General features: G+C 50.1%; 1 protein-coding gene and 3 non-coding genes across 8 annotated transcripts; 2 read left to right on the forward strand and 2 right to left on the reverse strand.

Annotated features, from left to right (window-relative positions):
- Positions 1 to 836: 836 nt before the first annotated feature.
- Positions 837 to 20,791, reverse strand: ALOXE3 (arachidonate epidermal lipoxygenase 3). 5 transcript variants are annotated; one of them, XM_070563307.1, is made up of 16 exons: positions 20,224 to 20,791; positions 19,547 to 19,746; positions 18,713 to 18,917; positions 17,591 to 17,672; positions 16,666 to 16,785; positions 16,225 to 16,350; positions 15,151 to 15,254; positions 14,420 to 14,592; positions 13,050 to 13,193; positions 12,758 to 12,961; positions 12,579 to 12,665; positions 11,861 to 12,030; positions 11,166 to 11,287; positions 7,062 to 7,162; positions 6,355 to 6,525; positions 837 to 2,007 (listed from the first exon to the last, which is right to left on the reverse strand). In XM_070563307.1, exons 2-16 carry the CDS (start codon positions 19,691 to 19,693, stop codon positions 1,828 to 1,830), a joined length of 2,136 nt encoding a protein of 711 aa, XP_070419408.1. In that variant the 5' UTR covers positions 19,694 to 19,746; positions 20,224 to 20,791; the 3' UTR covers positions 837 to 1,827. The 5 variants fall into 5 exon arrangements, 4 of the variants coding, with proteins under 4 accessions (XP_070419408.1, XP_070419407.1, XP_070419410.1 ...); XM_070563306.1 differs by lacking the exon at positions 20,224 to 20,791 and having other exon boundaries at positions 19,547 to 19,998; XR_011523647.1 differs by lacking the exons at positions 837 to 2,007; positions 6,355 to 6,525; positions 20,224 to 20,791 and adding an exon at positions 8,681 to 8,775 and having other exon boundaries at positions 19,547 to 19,998.
- A 105-nt stretch (positions 20,792 to 20,896) lies between these two features.
- On the forward strand, positions 20,897 to 20,969 carry TRNAK-UUU (transfer RNA lysine (anticodon UUU)). The gene has a single exon. It is a non-coding gene; the product is annotated as a tRNA-Lys (tRNA).
- Positions 20,970 to 21,566: 597 nt separating this feature from the next.
- TRNAQ-CUG (transfer RNA glutamine (anticodon CUG)) lies at positions 21,567 to 21,638 on the forward strand. The gene has a single exon. It is a non-coding gene; the product is annotated as a tRNA-Gln (tRNA).
- Positions 21,639 to 22,100: 462 nt separating this feature from the next.
- Positions 22,101 to 22,182, reverse strand: TRNAL-UAG (transfer RNA leucine (anticodon UAG)). Its single transcript has one exon. It is a non-coding gene; the product is annotated as a tRNA-Leu (tRNA).
- Positions 22,183 to 22,561: the final 379 nt, after the last annotated feature.

The following is a 22,561-nucleotide window of genomic DNA, read 5'->3' on the forward strand; positions in this document are numbered from 1 at the left end:
ACAGCACAAATCTCTATTTTTAGGGGTTACAGGGTTAGAAGGGAGTACACCAGACTCCCCAGATATCCATCTGTTTCTCTTTTTTTAAAATTAATTAATTTATTTTCGGATGTACATCATATTTCGAATTCTGTGTAGATTATATCATGTTCACCACCTGAAAACTAATTATAGTCCATAACCATCTGTTTCAATCAGGATGGGCTAGATTATGTTGCCACAACAAACAATCTCAAAATCTCAATGCCCTTAACCCAACAAAAGTTTATTTCTTGCTCAGCTCTAGGTGCAACTCACGTCAGCAGGGGGCTCTACTCTAGTCCCTCAGAGACAGAAGCTGTTGGAAGTGCCCTCTCAACATGTGTTTCTAGAACAGCAGAGGCAGAGAGAAAACTGGAGGGTTCATGCCAACAATTAAATGCTCCAGCCTGGAGACGATCTGCATCACTTCTACTCATAGCTTGTTGGCCAAAACTCATCCGGGACCCCACTCACCCACCACAGAACCAGAGGTTGAGTCTTCCATGTGTCCAGAAGAGGAACTGAATCTCAGTGGCAACACTACCACACCCAGAAGCTGGATTCTCAGGCTTTGCAAAAAACCTATTTTTTTCCTATCAGCCCTTTGAGTCTGGATATCCTTTCATTTTTTGATGGATGACACTCTGGGAAGTAAAGGCAGGAATGTAGGGCCTGGCTAGGTGGTGGCTCGGGCTGGGAGGCTTCCCGTCTCCAGAACAGGTGATCCAAGGACTCATTGCTGCTGTTGCTTTCTGCAATCCCCGGGTACCCCACCTGCCTACATACGCACGTACATATATCAAAACAAAATGAAATACGAGCCAAATATGTTGGTTTTTATTGAACTCACTGAGCTCAAGGACAAAAAAAGGGAGGGATGATAGAGGGGATAGGAGAAGAGCTGGGAAGAGACTCCCCACATACACACTCAAGCCAGGGAGCCTGGCCCTGAGAATGCAGCTAGAGGTCCAGGTAAGCTGGGCTCCAATTCTAACTCTCCCCTTAAAGACGTTGCAGTCAAAGTGGACCACATAGCAGATCGCGGGCACACATCCTTCTTGCCCAGTTTCCAGGCTCTTCCAGAGAAGGACATTGGATTGGTTAGTCCTAGGCTTGGAGGAAAGTGGAAACAAAAAGGCAAGATAGGGGGCTGGCCCCATGGCTGAGTGGTTAAGTTCATGGGCTCCACTTCGGGGACCCAGCATTTTGCCAGTTTGGATCCTGGGTGCGGACATGGCACTGCTCATCGAGCCATGCTGAGGTGGCGTCCCACATAGCACAACCAGAAGGATCTACAACTAGAATATACAACTATGTACTGAGGGCTTTGGGGAGAAGAAGGAAAAATAAAAGAAGATTGGCAACAGATGTTAGCTCAGGTGTCAATCTAAAAAAAAAAGGCAAGGTAGGAGAAAGAGTTTTGGGATGGGGGAGGACTGAGGAGGATACCTCAGAGTCCCAAGCCAGAAGTCCCAAGGGGAGAAGGTAGATTTTCACAGGAGACAGAAGCAGGAGGCTGCCCAAAGTAGGGCAAACAGTGATGGAGTCCCTTCCTTTCAGAGGGGCCTCTTGTGCATTTGACTTTAGCCGGTGGCTTCTCACCCTGGACCCTGCTGGACTGGTCACTCACAGTTTAGGGCCCAGTGCATATGATGGTAGAACCATGGCAGGTGGAAAAGGTCTTCATCTGCAGAGGAGACGGTTCAGGCTGACGGAGAACAAGGAGGGCAGAATGGCTTGGAGGACCCTTAGAAGTTGGCCCACCTCACGCTTAGGCCTTTCTTCCAGGGTGGTATGAGGAGGGGTTTAGATGGAGACACTGTTCTCGATGAGGGGAGGGTCTAGGTAGGTGTATGGCAGCGCCAGGCCCCGGTTCCGTTCCTGGATGTCTCGTGAGATCTCGGCCAGGCGTCTCTGGAAGGCGGCGATGCTGCGCCGTGGGGCCTCCTCGGTGAAGTGCTCATCTGGATAGGTGCCCAGGGGACGCTGGGAGAAAATCAGGTGTGGGGTCAGGATGATGTTGAGGACAGGATGGAGAATAATGAAAGACTACATTTGCCAACAAATACAGTCAAGTTGGCTTCTAAGGACATGACCCTTTAGAGCTACTGTACACACAAACCCTTCAAACCACAACCCCAAACCACCTCTCCACGATCTGCACCGAGTAGCCCCCAACACCCACAGCTCGTGGAGCGCGGGAGTCAGAATGGGACTTGGAAGCCAGCCAACCCAAGGTTAATGCTGCCTCTGCTGGTAACCTTCTGCCTGTTACTCTGACTCAAGACAGTCTCCGCATCTGAAAGTCAATGGATTTGATTAGTGAATCTGTAAAGGTCCCTTCAGTGCCTGGTCCCTTGCTCTATGAACTAAAAGAACACAACCACATTCATAACACAAGTGAAATCAACATAAACACACCCCAGCAAATATGCCCCAAAATACACCTATTACCTCACAATTTCACAAAACTCAATCCCTGATGACAACCAGATCTGAGGCATCTTCCCAATCAAGGGACATAATGAAACTTTTGCCAACACAATCACTATCACCATACACTGTACAATGATATATGTATCACACTATACAGCATGGCCAGCCACAATCGAGAAATACCACCAAGAACAATGCCAACCTGTGCAGTACAGGACTGCCCCTCTCTCCCTGACCACGCCACACAACCAGTTCACCATCCCTGTTCACTGGGCCAGCCTCCTAACCAGCATCCACTTCCTGTTCAATATAACCTTCATAGAATATAACTGTTAGCAATAATACTGATGTTTAAAAAATTCTTTTTTTTTCCTTTGAGGAAGATTAGCCCTGAGCTAACTGCTTCCAATCCTCCTCTTTTTGCTGAGTAAGACTGGCCCTGAGCTAACATCTGTGCCCATCTTCCTCTACATTACATGTGGGATGCCTACCACAGCATGGCATGCCAAGTGGTGCCATGTCCGCAGCCGGGATCCGAACCAGCGAACCCCAGGCTGCCGAAGCAGAATGAGCACACTTAACTGCTGTGCCACCGGGCCGGCCCCTAAAAAATTCTTTGTCTTGTTTTATTGTGCTGGCAGAGCCTTCCAGAACAGTGTTAAATAATAGCAGTAACAGTGGGCATTGTTTTCTTGTCCCTGACTCTAATGAGGAGACTTCTATTGTTTCACCATGAGTACAGTGTTTTCTGAAATACACTTTTTTTTTCCTTCCCCAAAGCCCCAGTGCAGGGTTGTATATCCTAGTCGTAAGTCCTTCCAGTTCATCTACATGAGCCGCCACCACAGCATGGCAACTGACAGACGGGCCCCATGATTCCAGCCCGGGCAAAGAACCTGGGCCGCCAAAGAGGTGAGAGCACTGAACTTTCAACCACTAGGCCATGGGGGATGGCTCTGAAATATACTTTTTATCAATACTCCGTAAGGGAGTTTCATTTTACACTGAGTTTTTATTAGTAATAGCTGTTCACACTTACCAAATGCTTTTTCAGCATATTTTGAGATGATTATATCGTGTGTTTCTTTATTGATGTAATGAATTATACCATTAGATTTCATAAGGTTGAATCAACCTTCCATTCCTAGAATAAAGTAGACTTCACCATGGTGCATTATCATTGTGCTATTTATTATTGGCCTTCATTAACTGATGATATATTTTTAAGTCTGTGGTCTTAAAGTGGAATGAGTTTATAATTTTATATTCTTAATCACAGCCAACACACTGCAAGCCCTTACATGGACTATAACAATGGCACAACAATCCTGTAAAACAGGTACTCCCATCATTCCCACTTTACAGATTAAGAAACTGAGGCTTAGAGCGGTCTCATTGCATATCCAAGGTCACGTAGGTGGGAGGTGTGGATCTTATACTGGAACCTTCTACCTGAGACCCACCTGCCTTCTTAGGAGCATTACCTTTGCCAGGTGCTGGTATCAGGGTTCCCAGTAAAATGATTTGGGAAGCTTCTATACTTTTCCTATACTTTCAAGTAGTTTGAATAATTTAGGAATGACTTGTTCCCTCAAGGTTTAGTAGAATCTCCCTTTGCAGGGAAAAGGATCAGATCGTTTACAACCTTACCCATTCATGTATGGTTTTCATCTCTCCTGGTGTTAAGTTTTGGTTGTTTATGTTTTCCTAGAAAATCATTCATTTCATCAAGATTTCCAAATTTGTTTGCGTAAAACTGTAAGTAGTATTTTCTTCTAATTGTTTTCAGTCTTCTCTGTATTTGTGGCTGTATGTCTTTCCCATTCCTAATGTTGTACATTTATATGCTTTTTTTTCTTGATTAGAATCATCTCTGGTTTCTTTACTTTATTAGGCTTTTCAAAGAATCAATTTTATGTCTTATTTACCAGATTGACACCTAATTTCTAAAACTACAGCGGAGCGTAGCTGTCACAAAAGCAGAACACAGAAATATGACAGCCTGGGTTCAAAGCCTGTTACTAGCTCTGTGACCTTGGGCAAATTGTTTTGTGTCTCTGAAACTTAGTTTTCTCCCCTGTAAAATGAAACTACCATTTATTGAACACTTATATGCCAGGCACTGTATTAAGCATTTTAAATATAGCGACTTATTTATTTCGTGTTTTAAAATAGTATACACAGAGTATCTGATTTAATGACTGAGACGTGACAGATCCTCAGCAAGTGATGATAGCTGCTGTCATCGTTGTTAGAATTTTCCAGGTTAAACTTCCCACTGGTTTATGAGGCGGGAACCCTCCACCCTCATTCTCTGCCTACATATCCCTCTCCACTGTGATGCTGTGATTTATAATAAGAAAAAATATTTGGTCTTCCCTGTTCCTACATAGAGCTCCTAAAACCCTTATATGTGATAAGAATGTTAAAAAGTGCCTTTCCTTATTCAAAATAAGCCCCTTTCAACCACACTTGAGTTTATATTAATGAGGCGACTTCTGGAAAGCCCCTTAGGGTGGGGGCTGGTTGCCAGGGGAATCAACCATGTAATTAGAGGGTTAGAATTTTCAGTCCCACCCCCCAACCTCTGGGGAGGGGAGAAGGGCTGGAGGTTGAATTAATCCCCAGGGGCCAAAGATTTAATCAATCATATCTACGGAATGAAACCTCCATGAACATGTCTAAAGTCTGGGTTTGGAGGGCTTTCAGGCTGAACACATGCAGGTGCTGGGAGGGTGGTGCACCCTGAGAGGGCATGGAAGCCCTGCCCCCTTTCCCTCATATCTTGCCCTGTGCATCTCTTCCCTTTGGCTGTTCCTGAGTTGTATCCTTTTATAATAAACCAGTAATCTAGTAAGTAAACTGTTTTCTTGAGTTCTGTGAGCTGTTCTAGAAGATGATTGAACCTGAGGAGAGGGTTGTAGAAACCCCTCCTATCCATCCACACAGCCACAGAAGCGCCCTTGCCAAAACACAAATTTAGCCATGTCACCCCAGGCTTAAAACTCTGAAATGACTCCCTGGCTCCCCACTGTCCTCTGAAGGAGTACTGTGCCTGCATGGAACCATTTGTGACCCTACAATCACACCAACAGACTCTCGCCTTCACTTTACTTCATTTCACTTGGTGACATCCTTCTCTCTGCTTAAAAACTAATCCTGCTGCTCCTTTGTCTGCCAAACTCCTACCTGTCACACATGTTTCAGCTTAGATGTCACTTGCTCCAAGAAGCCTTCCTGGGTTTTCCCAGACTCGGTCATTTTCCACAAGGCCCCACCCTCACCTCTGTCACTAGGCTGTAAGCTCACGAGGACAGGGATCATATCTGCCCACCAGTGTATGGTACATTGCGAGTGCTCAAGAAGTATGTGTTGAATGGAGGAATTAGTAAATAAATAATTTCTACAACACTGTGGTGCCCTTTTTCACTTACCTGTGTGTCTCCTCAACTAGACTGTCTGATTCCTGAAGGCAGGAACATCTTGCTCTTTATATGTCTTTATATGCCTGGTGCCCAGTGCTATGCTGACACACGGAAGGTATCCAAAAAACGTAGGTTGAATGTTTGGATGAATGGATGAGTGGTTGATGGATGTGGTTGATTGATGAATAAAGGGATAGATGGATGGGTAGATGGATGAACAGATTGGTAGATAGATTGGTAAACTGGTGAACTGGATGGATGTTGTGCCCCAGCTACTAAACTGGTATTTGCTTCAATGTATGTCTTCTGGGATCAACTATCACCTCCAGGAGAAACTGGAGACCCCAAGGCAGCTCAGCAGTGGGCATAAATGCCAGCAGTCAGTCCCCAAGCCTCCCTGGAGCCACCACCCCCACTGCCTAGGCCCTGCAAACCCCCACCCCATAGCCCGCCCCCCACCCCATATACACACCTTGTCGTTGGGTTCTTGGCTGACCAAGAAGAAGAGGAGAAGATTTTTACAGGTGATGTTCACTTCTGGGAGGGTGTCTAGGTAACTCTTCAGGGTGGTCGTCCCCTTGGTCTGGGGTGGGGGCTGTCTCATGGATGATGGGGCATTGGGCATCCAGGCTCCAAAGTCATGCTGTGGAGACCCCCACCCCAGCTGAGTCAGCTGGTCAGAGGGGCAGGACCAGTTCCTTCATCATCATCCCTGATCCTGCCCCTACCACCCCAAAGATCGTGGAAAGGGAAGAGAGGGAGGCGTATACGGCAGAAAGTTCCAAAAGTGGATCAGGAGCCTGGCTCACCCCTTGTCACTCCCTACCCAATGTTCTAGGACTGGGTGGAGTGAATAACCAAGGAGGATGTAGACAGGTAATCCTAGGAAAGGGCCTTGGGCCAGCATGCCACACAGAGCAACCTGATACTCTACTAGCCACCTCCTAACCATGACAGAAGCCCGTAAATTCTACTCCCTACACAACACCAACTCGAGTCACCATTACAACCTTGGATCCAGCTCCACCCGTTCATCATCCAACACCAGCTCTGATCATAAACCCACCCCCACCCTGACCCACCTATACTCTCAACCCAAACTCTGGCCTCATGTTCATTGCTGAGCCATGCCACCTTGCACAGTCCACTACTCCCCAGACTGGCCCTCTGCAGCCTCACCTGCCCACTGTTGACAGCAGCGTGCTGGGCGGAGCAGTTGAAGATGATTGCAGTGAGGAACTTCACCAGCTCTCCCAGGGTGCACAGCTGGCGTGGGAAGCCTGGGTGTGGGAGGAAGGGAAGAGGGTGTGGATTGGGGGGGACGGGATTCCTAGGGGCAGCTCAGGGCTGGGGCTTACTGCAGGGGGAGAGTGAGGAAGTGAGGGCTAAATATTTGGCCACCACTGTCTTTGGAGTAAAATTAGGGTTGGGCTGAGGTTAGGGATGGTCAACGCCAGGGTTTTTGGTCTCTGAAGGGGGTCAGGATAGGAGCTGGGTGCTGGGATCAAACGAGAAACTGCCCAGCCAGCAGAGCTCAGAGCAGAGGAGGCAGGTGCAAGCCAACAGCCAAGCTGCCTCTCCCTGACCGCCAAGGCACTTCTGTCTGCGGCTCACATCAGTGCGTAATGATTTAATGCTACCTAATTCACCAAGATTTGTCCAAGCACCCAGTAGGGATCATCCACTGCGGGGCTTAGCAGCAGAGACAGATGACCAGAGAGTGTTAATCATGAGCTCGCAGTGATGGAAGCAGAAGAAAGCTCTCAGGCCAGGGCTTGGCTCTCTGAGGAGAGGGCAGGCAGCACAGAAACAGGCACTGGGGCTAATGCGGTTATGGGAGACTTTCCTAAAGGAATAGAAGGGGCCTCCCTGAGCTGAAGAGTGGGTGAGCTTTGAATGGAAAAAAGATGACAGAGGAAGGCACTTTCAGTTGGTCCTCTTCTCTCTGGATCTCACTGGTCTCATCCAATTGTATGGCTCTAACCACCTCCCACTGGTCGATGATTCCCAAATCCACATCTCCGGCTCTGCATGGCCCCTGAACTCTCGACTCAGCAGTGGGTATAAATCTGCAGCTGCTACCTGACATCTCCACCTGAGTGTCTACAAGGCTTCTCACACTTAGCATTTGCAAAACCTAAGCTTGACTTCCTGTGCACACACACTCCCCAAATCCGTCCTTCCCACAGTGAGCCCATTTTGGTACTCTTTATCCAGTTGCTCAGGCCAAAATCTGTGCACTCACTCCTCTTTTTACCTCATACTGCACATATCAGCAGATACTTCGAGAAACCAATCTTGTCTCACCACCTCCAGTCTCCATCACCACCCACTCTCCATCATCTCGCTCCTGGATGAATCTGGCTTCCACCCTTGCCCCTGACAGCCTGTTCTTCACCTGACAGTCCCGAGAGAGTGATCCTTTAGAACCATAAATTGAATTATGTCACCATTTGCTAAAACCCTCTAAGGACTTCCACCTCACTTACCCTACCGTGGCCCTACTTGAGCTGGCTCTCGCTCCTTCTCTGACTTCATTTCCTTCCCTAGTTTTCTCCCTCTCACTTACTCTCCTGAAGTCCTCAAACCCACCACATGCTCCCACCTCAGGGCCTTTGCACTCCCTGTATACTTTACCCAGTTATCCACGGAACTAGCTCTTTCACTTCCTTCAGGTCTCTACTCAAACATCAACTCCTCAGAGAGGCCTTCCCTGACCCCCTATCTGAAATGATCCCCCTACCTCAACATGCTATATCCTCTGACACGGTTTCATTCTTCTTAGCATTCATACCCACCTGACATATTTATTATCTGTCTCTCCCCACAAGAACTTTAAGCTCTGGAAAGGCCAGGACTTTTATCTGTCATGTTCCCTGCTGAACGCCAGCACCTGGAACAATACTTAATATTAAAGAGCCCGGTAATTATTGGATGAATGAAGTGAATGCATGAGAGATTAAGAAGCCAGAGTGGGAAGGATGGGGCCCAAGCAAGGTGAGAGGACAGGGAGGGGACATAATTGGAGATGAGGCTATAGCAGTGTGCCAGGCCAGGTCGTTTCTGGGCAATATTTCAGAGGATTACTGGGGCAGTGGCCCCACAGGCTTGGAGGGCAAGTAGGAAGAGGCTGGGAGAGGTGGGACTGGTTAAGAAGAGACAGCTACCACGATGCAGGAGTCGTGTGAGGACTGGGACTAGTAGAGTGTGGGTGGTGACAGTGGGAAATGATGGGGTTAGCCACCAGACTGGATTTAGGGAGAGAGAAAGACAGGAGAGAACATGAGTCAAAGGTGGCTCCAAGGTTTGGAGTCAGGATGACTGGAGAGAGGCTGATGCAACAGAACAGACAGAGAGGTTTGGAGGAGGGACCGGGTATCTGCCTAGAGTGTGTGGGAATTTTCTGAATGTTCTGTTCATGGTTGATAGTCTAACCTTGAGGGCTGAGAATTAAAAAGCCAAGAAGTCAGACCATCTATGGGAATTTTTCTGTGGCTTATATTATGTATTTTTTCCCCTTGAAATATGGAAGCAAAAAGCATAGTGACTGAGTTAATGAGTGCATTTTGCCTTAAAACATATGACTCTAGAATAAGTTTGCACTGGTTCAAAGAGATGTTTGTCAATCTGAAGAATTTCTGATGTATTAAATCAGAGACAAGTTTAATAAAGTAAGATAGAGTTGAGCCAATAGTAACAAGATCCCCTGCTGGGTCTTAAATAGGAAATGGATAACCCCAAATAGAAAATAGCTGCTCAGGATCAGGACTGCCCATGATTGACAGTAGGCTTGCAAAGCATGGGGAGGGGTCACCCTTTAAAAGATCCAAAAGACCTCTGGCTGTCACCACCTTAACCCAGAAATTACTCTTGGCATCATTAACAGTGAGACAACCTGACATTATGTGTCTCCCCATGTGATGCAATGAGGAGAACACAGCATCACCTGAGAAATATTCTTGCCAAAAACACGTAACCTTTAGGTATTACTTCCAGTTGACAAAAAACACAGTGTGTGGAGGAACAAGATGAATGATATCATGAGCAAGCAATTAGATAAATTCAGAAGGTGAGACATTCTACACATCTGCTAGTCCTGGCTTTTCAATAAGTCCATGTCAGATGTCATGTGATTTAAAGGGCGGGGGGGCTGTCCCAAATTAAAAGAGACTTTAGAGTCAAAACAAAAACTGTATCATGTGGTCCTCGATTGGCTCTGGAATCAACAGGATCAACCGAGGGAAAATGGGAGAAGGGAGGAAATTTGAACATGGACTAGATAAGAGGGTGATATTGGAGATTATTGTCAATTTTGTTAAGCATGATGATAGTATGCGGTTGTGTAGAAAAACATTTTTTTGAGTTGCATATTGATTAGGACTGAAATATGAAATATTCTAATTTGCTTTAAAAGACTTCAACAGTAAACAAAAGCAACAGATTAATCAAATATGGCAAAGATGTTAACAGTTGTTGAATCTGGGTGATAGGTAAATAGGTGTTCATTACATTATACTCTCTATACTTGTATGTTTAAAAAAAAACAGGCTCGGAGTCCACTACAGGTAGGGCTGCAAAGCTGTCCATTCTATTTGCAGGTGACCTGAGACCACCCCTCCTCCCTGGGTCTCCCCAGGCGGGAACTCCTCTGGGTGACCACCAGAAGCGCTGAGTCAGCTGAAACCCACATCCCTGCTGAGAGATGTCCCAGGCAGTGAGAGTCTTCCACCTCGGGCCAGGGCTGGGGGAACCAGAGGATGGACATTTGTGCCACTTTGAGCTTTTCCTTTTCTTCCACTACACCCAGACACAGAGGCCTCTGCTACATGGTCCAGTGCCCAGAGTATACACCATATATTACAGTGGCACCAGGGAAGTAGGCCATGAAGAATAGCAATAGGGTATATAACCCGAGTGAGGCCAGAAGTCATTCTATAGTGATGACTTGTAGTTTTCATGTGCAGGTCCCAAGGGTGACAATGAGACAGCCAAAAACGAAAGTCCTTCAGGGAATAGAGAATGGGGAGATTTCCAAGTCTGGAAGCAGCTACAGAGGAGAAACAGGAGAAAGGGTCATTGTGTTAGGGAGGGGTAGAGAGAGGAAACAGAGATCTGCCGCTTACTATCTGCAGGCTTCTCCATGCCTATTCCTTATCTGTTCAGTGGGGCTAATAACACAATGTACTTCAAAGGCTGGTCAGTAAATAGGAACTGATTAATGGTGGCATCAGGGGGAGCACTGGGTCATTGAGAGCCTGTGGTTGGGGGATGGAGAGAGGATACCTGAGCTTTCTCGGCCCAGAAATGCCTGAGCAAAAATCTCGCCAACCCAGGCCTGCAGCTCCGAATCCTGCTGCACAGATGCATCACTGGGATAATAGTAGCTCACGATTTCTGAGACAAAGCTGCAGAAAAGAGATAGTCCATGCCACAGCAGTGACCTCGGGCTCAGGCCTGGCCAGAAAACCGAGGCCCATTGCTGCTCAGGCTGGGGAGAGCCAGCTGGCCAGAGTCCACTGAGAGTCCACAGGGATTCAAGTCTCACCCTCACTCCTGAGTCAGGGGTGCTCTGGGCCTCCTTCCAGCCCAGGAGGCTAGGGGAAGAGTGCACTGAGGAGAGCCTGACTCATCCTGTATCCCGCCACACTTAGCATCCAGGAGAAAGAAGACCTGCCTGCCTGGGGGCCCCAGCCCACACTAGCTGTTGCACCTGCCCTGACTCCTCTGGACACCCCATCCTTCCCTTCCTCCATTGCATTTATGCACAGCCCAGGCCCTCTCCAGCCCACAGCTATCTGCCATTTCATAGGGACCCCAACCGCAACTCTCACCCTTGGGGTGCCCCATGCTGGGGCCTGAGAACCCCCGAAACCCCCAGCAATAAGCACCCCAGCCTTCTTGAGCACAGGGGCCCACACTGCCCCTGGGCCAGCAGGCGCTGATAGGGCCAGATTGGCTGCAGGGTCCCAAGCCCACACCTCTCGATGGCGGCCCAGATCTTTAGGCCGTCGTCTCGGTAATGGTAGTTGGGGATGGCCAGGACGCCACGGGCCCGCAGGCTGTCCGGAAGGCAGAAATTGGTGTAGGTGAAGTGGGCCAGACCGGTGCTCATGAGGTAGAGGAGGCCTTGCCGCCCGATGGACGTGACCTAAGGACACAGCACAGCTGGCTGCCGGGTGGGCCCAACCCCCACCCCAGTGCCTGGGGACGAGATTGGGCTAGTGACTGAGCAGAGGGGATTTTTCAGTTAATCAATCAGTCTAAGACCACGGATCAAACACTCATAGTGGCCCGATGTGGGCCGCGCGGGTTGCGGCCCTACTACGTGCACAGTACGTAACCTTGAAGTGTTCGGTAACCAGAAGAATGAACTAAATGCCGGGCAGGCAGGGAGGCGAGAGCCGGCGCAGGGTCAGCAGGGGGGCTTTGCTCAGCCTGGGGTTGCCCTGCCCACCTCCAGGAACCTTTGGAACCAGGGCCTGAGGGCGTGAGGCGCGTGGGTGGGATTGACCCCGAAGGGGCAAGGTTTAGCTGTGGCTCAAGTAGGAGACTGACGCAAAGGGGCGGGGCTTGTGGGAAGGGGCTGTCAGGGACTGTGGAATGGGATTGGTGGCCGAACAGGCTTGTGGGCGGGGCAAAGCGTCCTCGGGGGCGGGGCCTCAGAGACGGGGAGGGCAGGGAGCCGGGAAGCCTCACCTGGTCCGCAAAGCCCTCGGGGTTGAGCAGCGCGGCCCTTGCGGTGATGTTCACTTGCAGCGTGTAGCGAGTGTGGGGAAGCAGGAGCTGCAAGCGGGATGAGGTCACAGGAGCCGAAGGTCAGGGGAGAAGGCCACCTTGGCCCCGCCCCCTCTGGCCCCCCGGGGGTTCGTACAGACCTTGTAGATGGGATGGCAGAGCGGCAGCTGACGCAGCGTGGCGATGGCGAAGGCCTCGCACAGCAAATGCGTGCACAAAAAGTGCGTGTTGTTCTCGTGCACCAGGAACTCAGAGTTGCGTACCCAAGTCTTGGCCACCATCCAGTCCCAGTCGGAGTCAGTGGGCAGAAAGATGGGGCTGTTGGGCCCGGGGGTCTGGCTGAGCTGCGTCAAAGAAGAATAAGGGGGTGAGGCTCAAGACTGCTAGTGTGCCTCCTGAGGCCCCGCCCCCGAGCCCCCGCCCCAGGCTCACCTGGATGGCCAAGGGTACCAGCGCCCCCTGGGGATTGAGCCACAGCAGACAGAGCGGGGCGGCCACGTACTGCTGGCTGCCGTTTAGGCAGTGGACGGGGACCTCCGCTAGGATCCAGTAGTCGGCTAGGAAGATGTTCCCCCTCTGGAGAAGGCGCACAGAGGTTTAGAATACTATCCCCACCCGCGCTCAGCTTCCCTCTCCGTCCTCTGTCCACCCACTCCAGCCTGAGCCTCAGTAATGCTTGGTGCCTGCACTAATGGCCTATGCTTGGTACCCCACCCTTCCAGGAATGTCCGGAATGAGGTCCAGCAGAGTCTCGGTGTGCAGCCTCTCACCTTGTCACTGACTAGTTGCCCCAGGAACTCAGGCGTGGGTTTGGAAGCATTCAACTGTTTTTTCCAAATTGTCTTTTTTTCCTTTTGTTATGTCAAGGAGATGCAATCACCAAAGGCGCTGAACTAGACCAAGCCTCACCACAAGAGCTACGCCTATGACCTTTGCTTTATTTTTAATGCTAAGGCCTCTCCAGGAGGAGCTGAGGCCTTATTACTGCAACCTGCAGTGTATGTGGAAGCATGTTTTCCAACTGAGCCTGCACAAGCGAATACCCACCTCTTCCTTTTGAATATTTATCCCCATCTGAAATAAAAGGTCCCTGCTTCTCTTTGTTCTGGGATGCCATGACTCTGGAGATGATTCCTCATGGTCTCCTATTTGCTGCAAACATACCTTACTTTGTGAGACAACTACTTCTGGTGGAGAGTCTGATTTAACTGGCCAGGCGGGAATGCCCTTTGGTTTTGGTAACAAGCTGCCTTCCCAGCTTGGACAAGCCAGCGTCCTCTCCCCCTCCCCCCATAACTGGTCCTTTCTATGCTCTCAACTCAGTCGACCTCAGCATATCGAACAACAGAAAAATCAACACACAATGAGAATTCACCAACGTCTTTGCCAGCCTTCTGGAGGCTGCCTGAGGGCTTGGGTGCCCCAGAGAGACTGGATCATCGTCTTCTCCCACACCCTGAGAGCTCCTAGTTCTCCATGATTGTTCCTGCTGTATCTGCTGGCACTCCCTTTGGCCTGTCTTAAAACAGTCTTCTCCCAGCCTCAGCCCCCTGGGATCTTGGAGGCCCTTCTCCTAGATGTCTGTCCTGCAGCTGCCCTGCTTGTTCATATCACTTTACCAGGCCCCATCTCAGGCCTCAAGCCACCCTGAACCCCATTTGGCTCTCTTCTATATCTGCTCGACTTGAAAGGTGCAGGGCCAGGGCTACCCAGAGGGCGAGGCCAACAGGCTGGATGTGGCCCCAGCCATCCCGCCCCTGTCCTCCACACACTTCCCTTGTCCATGATGGCAACTCACCCACCTCTAGCTCTGTCTGCAGGCAGGTGGCTGATCCCAGCAAGGGAGCCACCATGTCATTGGTGACAGGCAGCTTTCTGGGCAAGCTGGAGAGGCAATGGAGCATGACAGGATTGACACCATTCAGGTACTGGTACCCAAAGAAGTGGTCTTCATGCCAGTGCTCTGTGACGTACTCTAGGGGGCAAGAGAGGGGAGCCAGTTGGTTCGGAAACTACTTCCCTAGATCATGCTCCTGCCCAGCCTTTTAGTTATACTGTGGTTTAGGTTTTCCTCCCAGCAACTCTGTGAGGTAGGTATAATTATATCTTCAATTTAACACTGGACACTGAGAGTCAACAAGATGGAGTGACTTGCTCAGTTAGTGGCAGAACAGGGATCTGAACCCAGGTCTGGCCCCAAAGCCCAGAACTCTTGGTGGTGGTGGTAGAGGAAGAGAGGAAAGTGCATATGATCATGATTAGGACTCCTGAAATGGCCCTTGACCCTCTCCTAGGCAAGCGGTGTCTCTCTGTCATCACTCCCTTATTCTTGTCCCCTCCCAGAGGAAGGAAAGATGCCCTGGTTCCTGAGGGGAATCTGTGAGATTGCCACCAGTGAAACCAGGAACCCCTCAACTATAATCCAGCATTCTCCCTGAGAGGGCTGGAAAAAGGCCCTTTCCCAGAAGGGGGTAGAGGGGTCTGAGGCTGGGGTAGGGTGGAGGATGGACTTCTCCTGCCCAACTCTGCACACCCGAAGTGAAGGTCTTGTGGCACCAGAAGATATTCCGGATGTCATCCAGCTTCTTCCAGGAGCCCTTGCGGTCCAGCAGCCCTCGAAGCTTCATGCCCAAGGACCTGAGTGGGAGGGGAAGTGAGGGTGGGGGCTGGGAGCTGCCAGGAGCACTGTGCTCCTCACCTAGAGGGCTGGAGGAACCTGACAAGGTCAATGTTCAAAGCAGAGGTGCCTAACAACCCGCATGGGAGAAAAGTCTAGTGGCCAACCGAGGTTTTGTAGGGGTAACTCCACACCGTACACAAGTGGTGCACGTGGCCACATGGTGCAGATAAGTCATCCTCATTGTGTCGACTGTACCCTCTCCAGACACAGCACAAGCAGAGCCTCAGCTGTTGAATGAGCTGCTAATGACCCCTCTGATTGGTAATTAATCGCACAACACCTCTCCCTTGTGATACTGTGAGTTCCTCACAGCCAAATCTATGTCCTAGTACTACTACTCAGTAACATCTATTGAGAAATTATTTTGTGCTGGATGTTATGTCATTAAGTTCTCCTCCAAACCTGTGAGGTAGGTATGAATACTATTGTCATTTTACAAATGAGGAAACTATGTAGAGGCTAAGTGGAAATCAAGATCATACAGCTAGAAAGTATTGGTTCTGGGATTTGAACTTGAGCTGTCTGACCATCTCATTAAAGCTTAAGGGCCGGGCCTCTGTCCTACTCACCGTGGTCCCACCAACAGTGCCTGGGACCGTGCTTTGCACAGACCAGGTACTCAGTTAATTGTATTGGTTTGAGGAATGGAAAGCAAAGGGATGACTTAAGAGCAAAGAGGAGGCGATGGGGAGATAGAAAAAGGAGTTGCCTAAGGAGGGAGAGGAGCCTGAGGGGCAGAGAGAGGGGAGACTGACAGAGAGGGGAGATTAGGGGAAGAGAGGGAGAGACTGAGGAGTAGGGAGAAGAGAGACCGAGGCAGAGAGGGGGGAGCCTGGGGGGGTCAGAGAGAGCAGAGATGTGGCTGTGCATCAGAGGGGCAGAGGCAGACGGGAGAGTGAGCAGGTGTGCAGAGGGCAGTGGCCTCACGCAGGGATGGCGTTGAAGAGCAGCGAGGTTGTCTTGGTGGCCGAGTAGCGAATATTGGGCTCCACGTGCAGCAGGGATGGGATGTCAATTTTCATAGGGAAGCCAGGCAGGTACCGATTCCCACTGCTGGGGAGCAGAAAGAAAGAAACCAGTCAGAGGGACCTGCAGTCCACTCCCCTTAATTCCTTCCCTCTCTCCCCAACCAGTGTCCCCAAGCCTCCCCTCAGACCAGACTTGTCCCCTGCCCTCTCTCCTGCCTGAACCCACCTCCTCCTCTCTGCCAGACCACTGGGGTCACCCCTGCCCATTCTGCTCTGACACTTGAATTAATCTGCACTTGTCATAGACCCTGACTTCCAGCCTGCCCGGGCCCCATCCTCACAACAGACCCTTCACTTCACACTTCCTCTACCTTCTTCCCAAGCCTGGGTCCTTCCTCACCTGTCACCCTGGTCTGCACAAGGTGCCGTCTTGGTCAAGGCAAATTTCTTGTTTGACTCCATCTCCTCAAAGCTGCGGACATCCACAATGCCAGGGAAGCCAGGAGCATAGACTTTCCAGCTTCCAAGGGAAAAGAGGTCAGAGATGGCAAGTGAAACTTAGGGTAAACAGAAGCCTTCACTGTTAAGACATGGCTTTAAATTAAAACTCGCAGAAACCACCCGTTTTCTGGGTAGGTGACAAAGAATTGGAATTTTCTCCCCGAAGGCACTGAGTTTCAAATCAGAGTGGCATTTGAGGATGACATGAATGTCTAGGCTGGTTTAGAGTTGGTTTGTGTTGAGATCAAGATCACGGCTGAGGGGCCGGCCCCATGGCCGAGTGGTTAATTCCCGCGCTCTGCTTCAGCGGCCCAGGGTTTCGCTGGTTTGGATCCTGGGCACGGACATGGCACCGCTCGTCAGGCCGTGCTGAGGCAGCGTCCCACATGCCACAACTAGAACACACAACTATATACTGGGGGGCTTTGGGGAGAAGAAGAAGAAGAAAAGAAAAACGAAGATTGGCAACAGATGTTAGCTCAGGTGCCAATCTTTAAAAAATAAAGATCATGGCCAGTTTGGGGGGAGGCTGAAGATAGGCTGAGATTGGTCAACAACAGGGTCATGTCTGATACTTGGGTCACACCAAAGGCAGCTGGGGGTTGAGTGTGGATTCATTGATGGTATTGGGACAACTGTTGGTACTGGTGTTCTGGTATGGACTCAGGGACAATGTTAGACTGACGTCAGACGTTAGACGTTTAAATCAGGGCCCTGATCTTTGGGCTCCCAAAGTTGGAACTGAGGTCAGAGTTAGTAACAGTCTGATTAAGGCAGAGGTCAGAATAAAGATGGGGAACGAAGTCAGATTAGGCTGCCCTTACCGGTAGCATTCCTGTCGGGCCTGGATTTCCCGTTTCCTGTGATCCAGAAGGAGAGGAAGGGAGTCCTGACAAACAGTTCTTGCTGTGGGGAATGAAAATTACTCATCATGTAAGTCTCTTTTCAAACAACATCTCCTCCAGCAAACCTTGCCTGAACTCCCTAGCCCTGGGACCTGATCCCTCAGTGACATGCATGTCCCATGTTCTTCCTGTATTCATCAGTAGAAGGGATTCAGGACAACCTCACCCCAAAATTAAAACAATTTTCCTAAGTATTTGCAAATTTGTCTCCTTTCCAAGACTATAAACTCTACTGTATTCATTTTTTTGTATTCTCAGCATCTAGCATGGTGTCTGGTACTGTGCACATAACATGCACTTGACAAATGGCTGATGAACAAATATATTTTGTGAAGTGAGGGATGCATGTGCTGTGATGGTCGATGGGGGTTCAGAGTAAAGTCTATGAAGAACTCACTGTGGGCTGAGGGGTAATGTTCACTTGCCTCACCTTGGCCTAGAACGTCATCTCTCATCGCTAAGACTCATCACAACACGTGGACCAGTCCTAGTGTTGCCTCTCCAGACCAGACAGCTCGGGAGATCCGGGGGTCCAGAGGCCGAAGAAACTCGAACCCAGCACCCTTGAAAGGCCCCCCAGATTCAAAAAGGAATCTGAATAGCATTTCACAGGCACTTCATCCACACCAGAAAAGCCAGTAGTAGTGGCCAGGGCATCTCCAGCTAAATCGTCTAAACATTCAGGGCTACTCCACCTGTTCAAATGCAATTACTCAGCTTGCAGGTTAATTCCTCTCTGGCCTCCAGAAGAATTCACTCTGGGAAGTGCAGAGGGAGTCAGTGGTAAGCAAACCGCCGTCTGTGTGTGTTTGTGTCTATAAGCGATGTGAGTGTACGTGAGCGTGCATGTCTGTGTGTCTGCAGAGAGGTAAATATTGCTCAGAAAGCCCCTGCATTTCAGGGCTTTGGAGGCTTACTTTCTCCAGAAAGCATCTACTTGGGAGCCCTGAGTTCCTGTTACCCCAACCCTAACTCTATTCCCTACACCTAATCCCAACAGATGCTTTCTGCAGCACAAACCAGCCCCTGCCTCTGACCCACCTGTTCCTGGTCGCAGCTCTATGGTGCAGTAGCCCTCAATCCATTGATAGCAGGGGAAGTGAGAAAGGGTACCATCATGGGCAGTGACACAGATGTAGCTGCAGTACCAGGAGTCTTTGGGGAAGAAAGCATAGCGTTCTTTGTGTAGACGCAACAGCAAGAGCTCACCCAACTCCGCTGAGCAGCGCACCTTGTACTTCTGCACCTGAGGGGACCAAGAGAGTAAGCAAGTGAGAGGCAAGGAGCTGCCGGGGCCATCCTTGCACCTTTCAATGTGCGTCTACACCTACACCTATTCTGGCTTACAAACCTGAGCTGCTGCTAACCCATGCGATGCCTTCATATGAATTAGAAAAAGGCACCCCTTCATCCTGGCAGAAGCAGCCACAGCTACCACAGGCACGGTGTGTGACCAGAGTGGGTTTTGTGTTTCACTAGCATCCTTGGCAGCCCGCACCCTTGTGTAGGCCACCAGCAAACAATCCTGGGGCCTGGCAGAGGCAGGCAGGTCCCCTCCAGAGAAGAGGAAACCCAGGCTCAGAGAGGGTATGCAACTCGCCCAAAGCCCACCTTCAGTTATTGGAAGAGAAGCGAGGAAGCCAGTGGAATTCTCCTGACCCCCTGCCCAGGGCTCTTTCTTCACAGCCCTGCCTGGGTAAGGTTTATCATCCACAGGAAAGACAGGGACCAGAATAGGGATGGTGAAGAAGTTAGGGTCAGCATCCAGAGCTCTGCAGGACTTGATGAGCTCTGGAGGAAACTCCTCCCCTCTTCAGGGTCCCCTGCCAGCCCTGCCCCTCAGAGGTCACTCCTTGCTCTCTCCTCCGTACTCACCGATCCACGGGTGAAGTCCCTGCCCAGATGATCCAGCAGCTGCTTGGGGCTCTCACCACACGTGCCCACGAGTGTGATGGAGATGTTGTCCAGCGTGCCGGCCATCAGGTAGGGACCAGTGGTCACAGAGACGCGGTACACGGCCATGATGGGAGGGAAGGAGAGATGCCCCGGCAACGTTGGCTACAGCAGCAGCTGGCCTGGAGGAGGTAAGTGGCAGGCCGGGCAGGGCTGGGCTGCTGGGCTGCTGAGTGAAGGGCTGGGGGACAGGGTCTGCCTCTGGAGAAAAGCCCAGCTCTCTCTGGGTTGCTCTTGGGCTCTTTCTCTCTGGGAGCTCCAGCCTGTGTCCTTGCTCACTTTGGGCTTCCTCTCCCCGCCCACAGTCTTGCGCCCTAATGGTTGTTTGCTTGTCTCTGGCACAGCCGGTCCCTCTGGCTGACAGGACAGGGCTCACCCAGATGGATATCAGGAGCCCAAATCCCATTGGCAAGGGAGGGACCAGATGCTGAGGTGGGGACAAGGAGTACATGACGTCTGTATGATTGGGACACTGCCCTCCTCCTGGTCAGGGGCTGACTGACGCCCTGGGGCCCTTGTCTGCCCCCTCCCCAACTTCCCCCAAGACCCTTTTTCCTCTCTCTCAGCCAGAACTGGGCACAGGGCACTCGCGTTCTTACTTGTGAATCATCTATGTGAGTCACTATACTCAAGTGAGCCACACTCGGCCATAAATCACACGTGACTACAGCCACACGCAGGTGAGTCGCACACGCATCCCTGCACACCGCATAGGGGTCAGAAACAACTCTCCTATCTTCCCCCGCACTCTGTACCACCGTCGCCACGCCGGCCCTCTGTATCCTCGATCTTCGGCACGCCCGATCTCAGTCTCTCCCTTGGAATAGGGCCAGTCAGGGGACCGAAGTGGACTCCGGGCGCACAATGTCTGAAGGCCCCACGTGGCATTCTTTCCGCTCCGGGCCCGCTCTCGGCCTTCGGGGCCGTGGGCGGGATTGGAGGGGCCGGGGTGCATGGGCTTCAGGTCATCAGGGCTGGGGAGAAACCTCTCCACGAGGAAAGCCCGCAGCTGGCAGCGGCCCCGCGCGGCCAGTTCTGGCACCGCAAGGTCTCAGCCTTCGCGGCGCTCCAGCTCCAGCGTCCGAACATGGACGGCAGCCTTACCCGACAGAGAGGAGAAAGCACAATCAGCAGCTGCTGGCCTTCACCGGCTTCCTCCTGTTCTTTGCCGGAGTCCTCTACGCCACGCATACAATTCCCAGTCAGTTCTGCGAGCCTGGTCTTTCGTCAGTGAAAAACTCTTATAAGCAGCAGAAGAGCACCCCAAGAAGAGCCCGGATAGCTCAGTCGGTAGAGCATCAGACTTTTAATCTGAGGGTCCAGGGTTCAAGTCCCTGTTCGGGCGTCCGTTCGTTTTCTACCCTACGTCACTTATTTTGGGGTTAGTTATCTGTATTCCTTCGGACAAAACAGAAAAAAAGACTAAAGAAAATACTGTTACTTGGTTTTAAAGGGAAGTGGTCTAAAGTGCGTCGGGGTTTTAGTTTTCAGAAGGTAGAACGAATGACAGTGGAAGGAAAGCAGACATGTTTTAGAGCAGTACGTAATACGAGCCATGTATGCGACTTTAAAATTTCTGGTGAGTCATACTAAAAAGAGTAAAAAGAAACAGGCGAAATTAATTTTAATAACGTATTTTATTTAACCCAATATATCCGAAATCTTATCATTTATCCGAAATCTTATCATTTTAACAGGTAATCAATATTTTTAAATTATTAATGAAATTTTAACTATTTTTTTTGTACTAAGTCTTCTAAGTACGGTGTGTATTTTACACTTACAGAACGTCCCAATTCATATTTGAGGTGCTCGATAGCAGTATCCACCCTATCTGACTGTTTTATTTTTCTTTTGTCTTCTGTGAAAGGCAGGGGGAAGAGAGACACAGAATAGCAAGATTTGTAATATCTACACTCCAAGAAGCAAACAGGGGCAAGCAGGTTCCATGGTGTAATGGTTAGCACTCTGGACTCTGAATCCAGCGATCCGAGTTCAAATCTCGGTGGAACCTTCAGTCTGCTTTTTCCACTCATAATGAACGTTTCATTATGTATGTTATTTACTATTAGTTTCATATATGAGATTTTTTTATGATCCGAGAGGATCTGGAAAGAAAAACCAAGTTGCAGTTCCTTGAGTCTTTCAGACTGGGTAATTGGAGCTTCTAGCACACTGTCAGGAGAATATACAGTAAGTCAAATAAACAGCAAGTTGCACTAATTTTGAGAGATAAGAATGTTATGTAAGAATATATTAAAGTGAAGATCGGTTAACAATAAATGAAGGTTACTTTGGCAGTTTCCATCAGGTCTCGCTTTGGGGCTGGAATGCAGACTTAGGCTCTGTCTCGAATAGCAGAGAGGGAAGACGGACGGTGGTGAGACTGCTACCAGGAGTCCTAAGAAAATTAAGGAATATTCCAGAAGGGGCTTTGTGAAGCACGGCTTGCTTAGACGCGGAGAAAAACTCTACTTGGCAGCGGTGGGATTCGAACCCACGCCTCCGAAGAGACTGGAGCCTAAATCCAGCGCCTTAGACCGCTCGGCCACGCTACCTGCGCGGAAAAGAGTCATCCTCACAGTCCTCCTAAGAGACTAGAGGAGAGAAATAAGCTGGACATGCTTGTTACTAGATTGGCAGGTGTTCTTTGGGAACCATCGAGACTCTGGACCGCGGAGCAGCGGACGGCAAAGCCAATAGACCAGAGGAAACAGATACACATAGAAATTTACAACAAAACAAGTTTATTTTGATGAGTGGGGCCACATCTGGGAGTGGGGTGCGCCTGGGCTGGAAGCATCCCCCAAGCGGGCAGGCAGAGCTCTGTACTCGCTGGCTCGCTCATATTCAGTTGCTCTCTCTCCCTGTTTCTTCCACCCTTGCGCGCCCGCACTCCCACCTGGGTCACCGGCTTTGCGCCGCTACCTCTCCCAG

The sequence above is a fragment of the Equus przewalskii genome, chromosome 10 (assembly GCF_037783145.1).
Source record: "Equus przewalskii isolate Varuska chromosome 10, EquPr2, whole genome shotgun sequence".
Lineage (NCBI taxonomy): Eukaryota > Metazoa > Chordata > Mammalia > Perissodactyla > Equidae > Equus > Equus przewalskii.

Bases quoted from the DNA above. Each gene is read 5' to 3' on its own strand.
- ALOXE3 (XM_070563307.1), bottom strand. From the start codon at position 19,693: ATGGCCGTGTACCGCGTCTCTGTGACCACTGGTCCCTACCTGATGGCC. The intron at 12,962-13,049 runs GTGAGCCTGGGG...TCTTTGACGCAG, and splicing joins TGGTACCCTTGGCCATCCAG to CTCAGCCAGACCCCCGGGCC. The intron at 12,031-12,578 runs GTGAGGCTTCCC...CTGTGTCCTTAG, and splicing joins CCGAGGGCTTTGCGGACCAG to GTCACGTCCATCGGGCGGCA.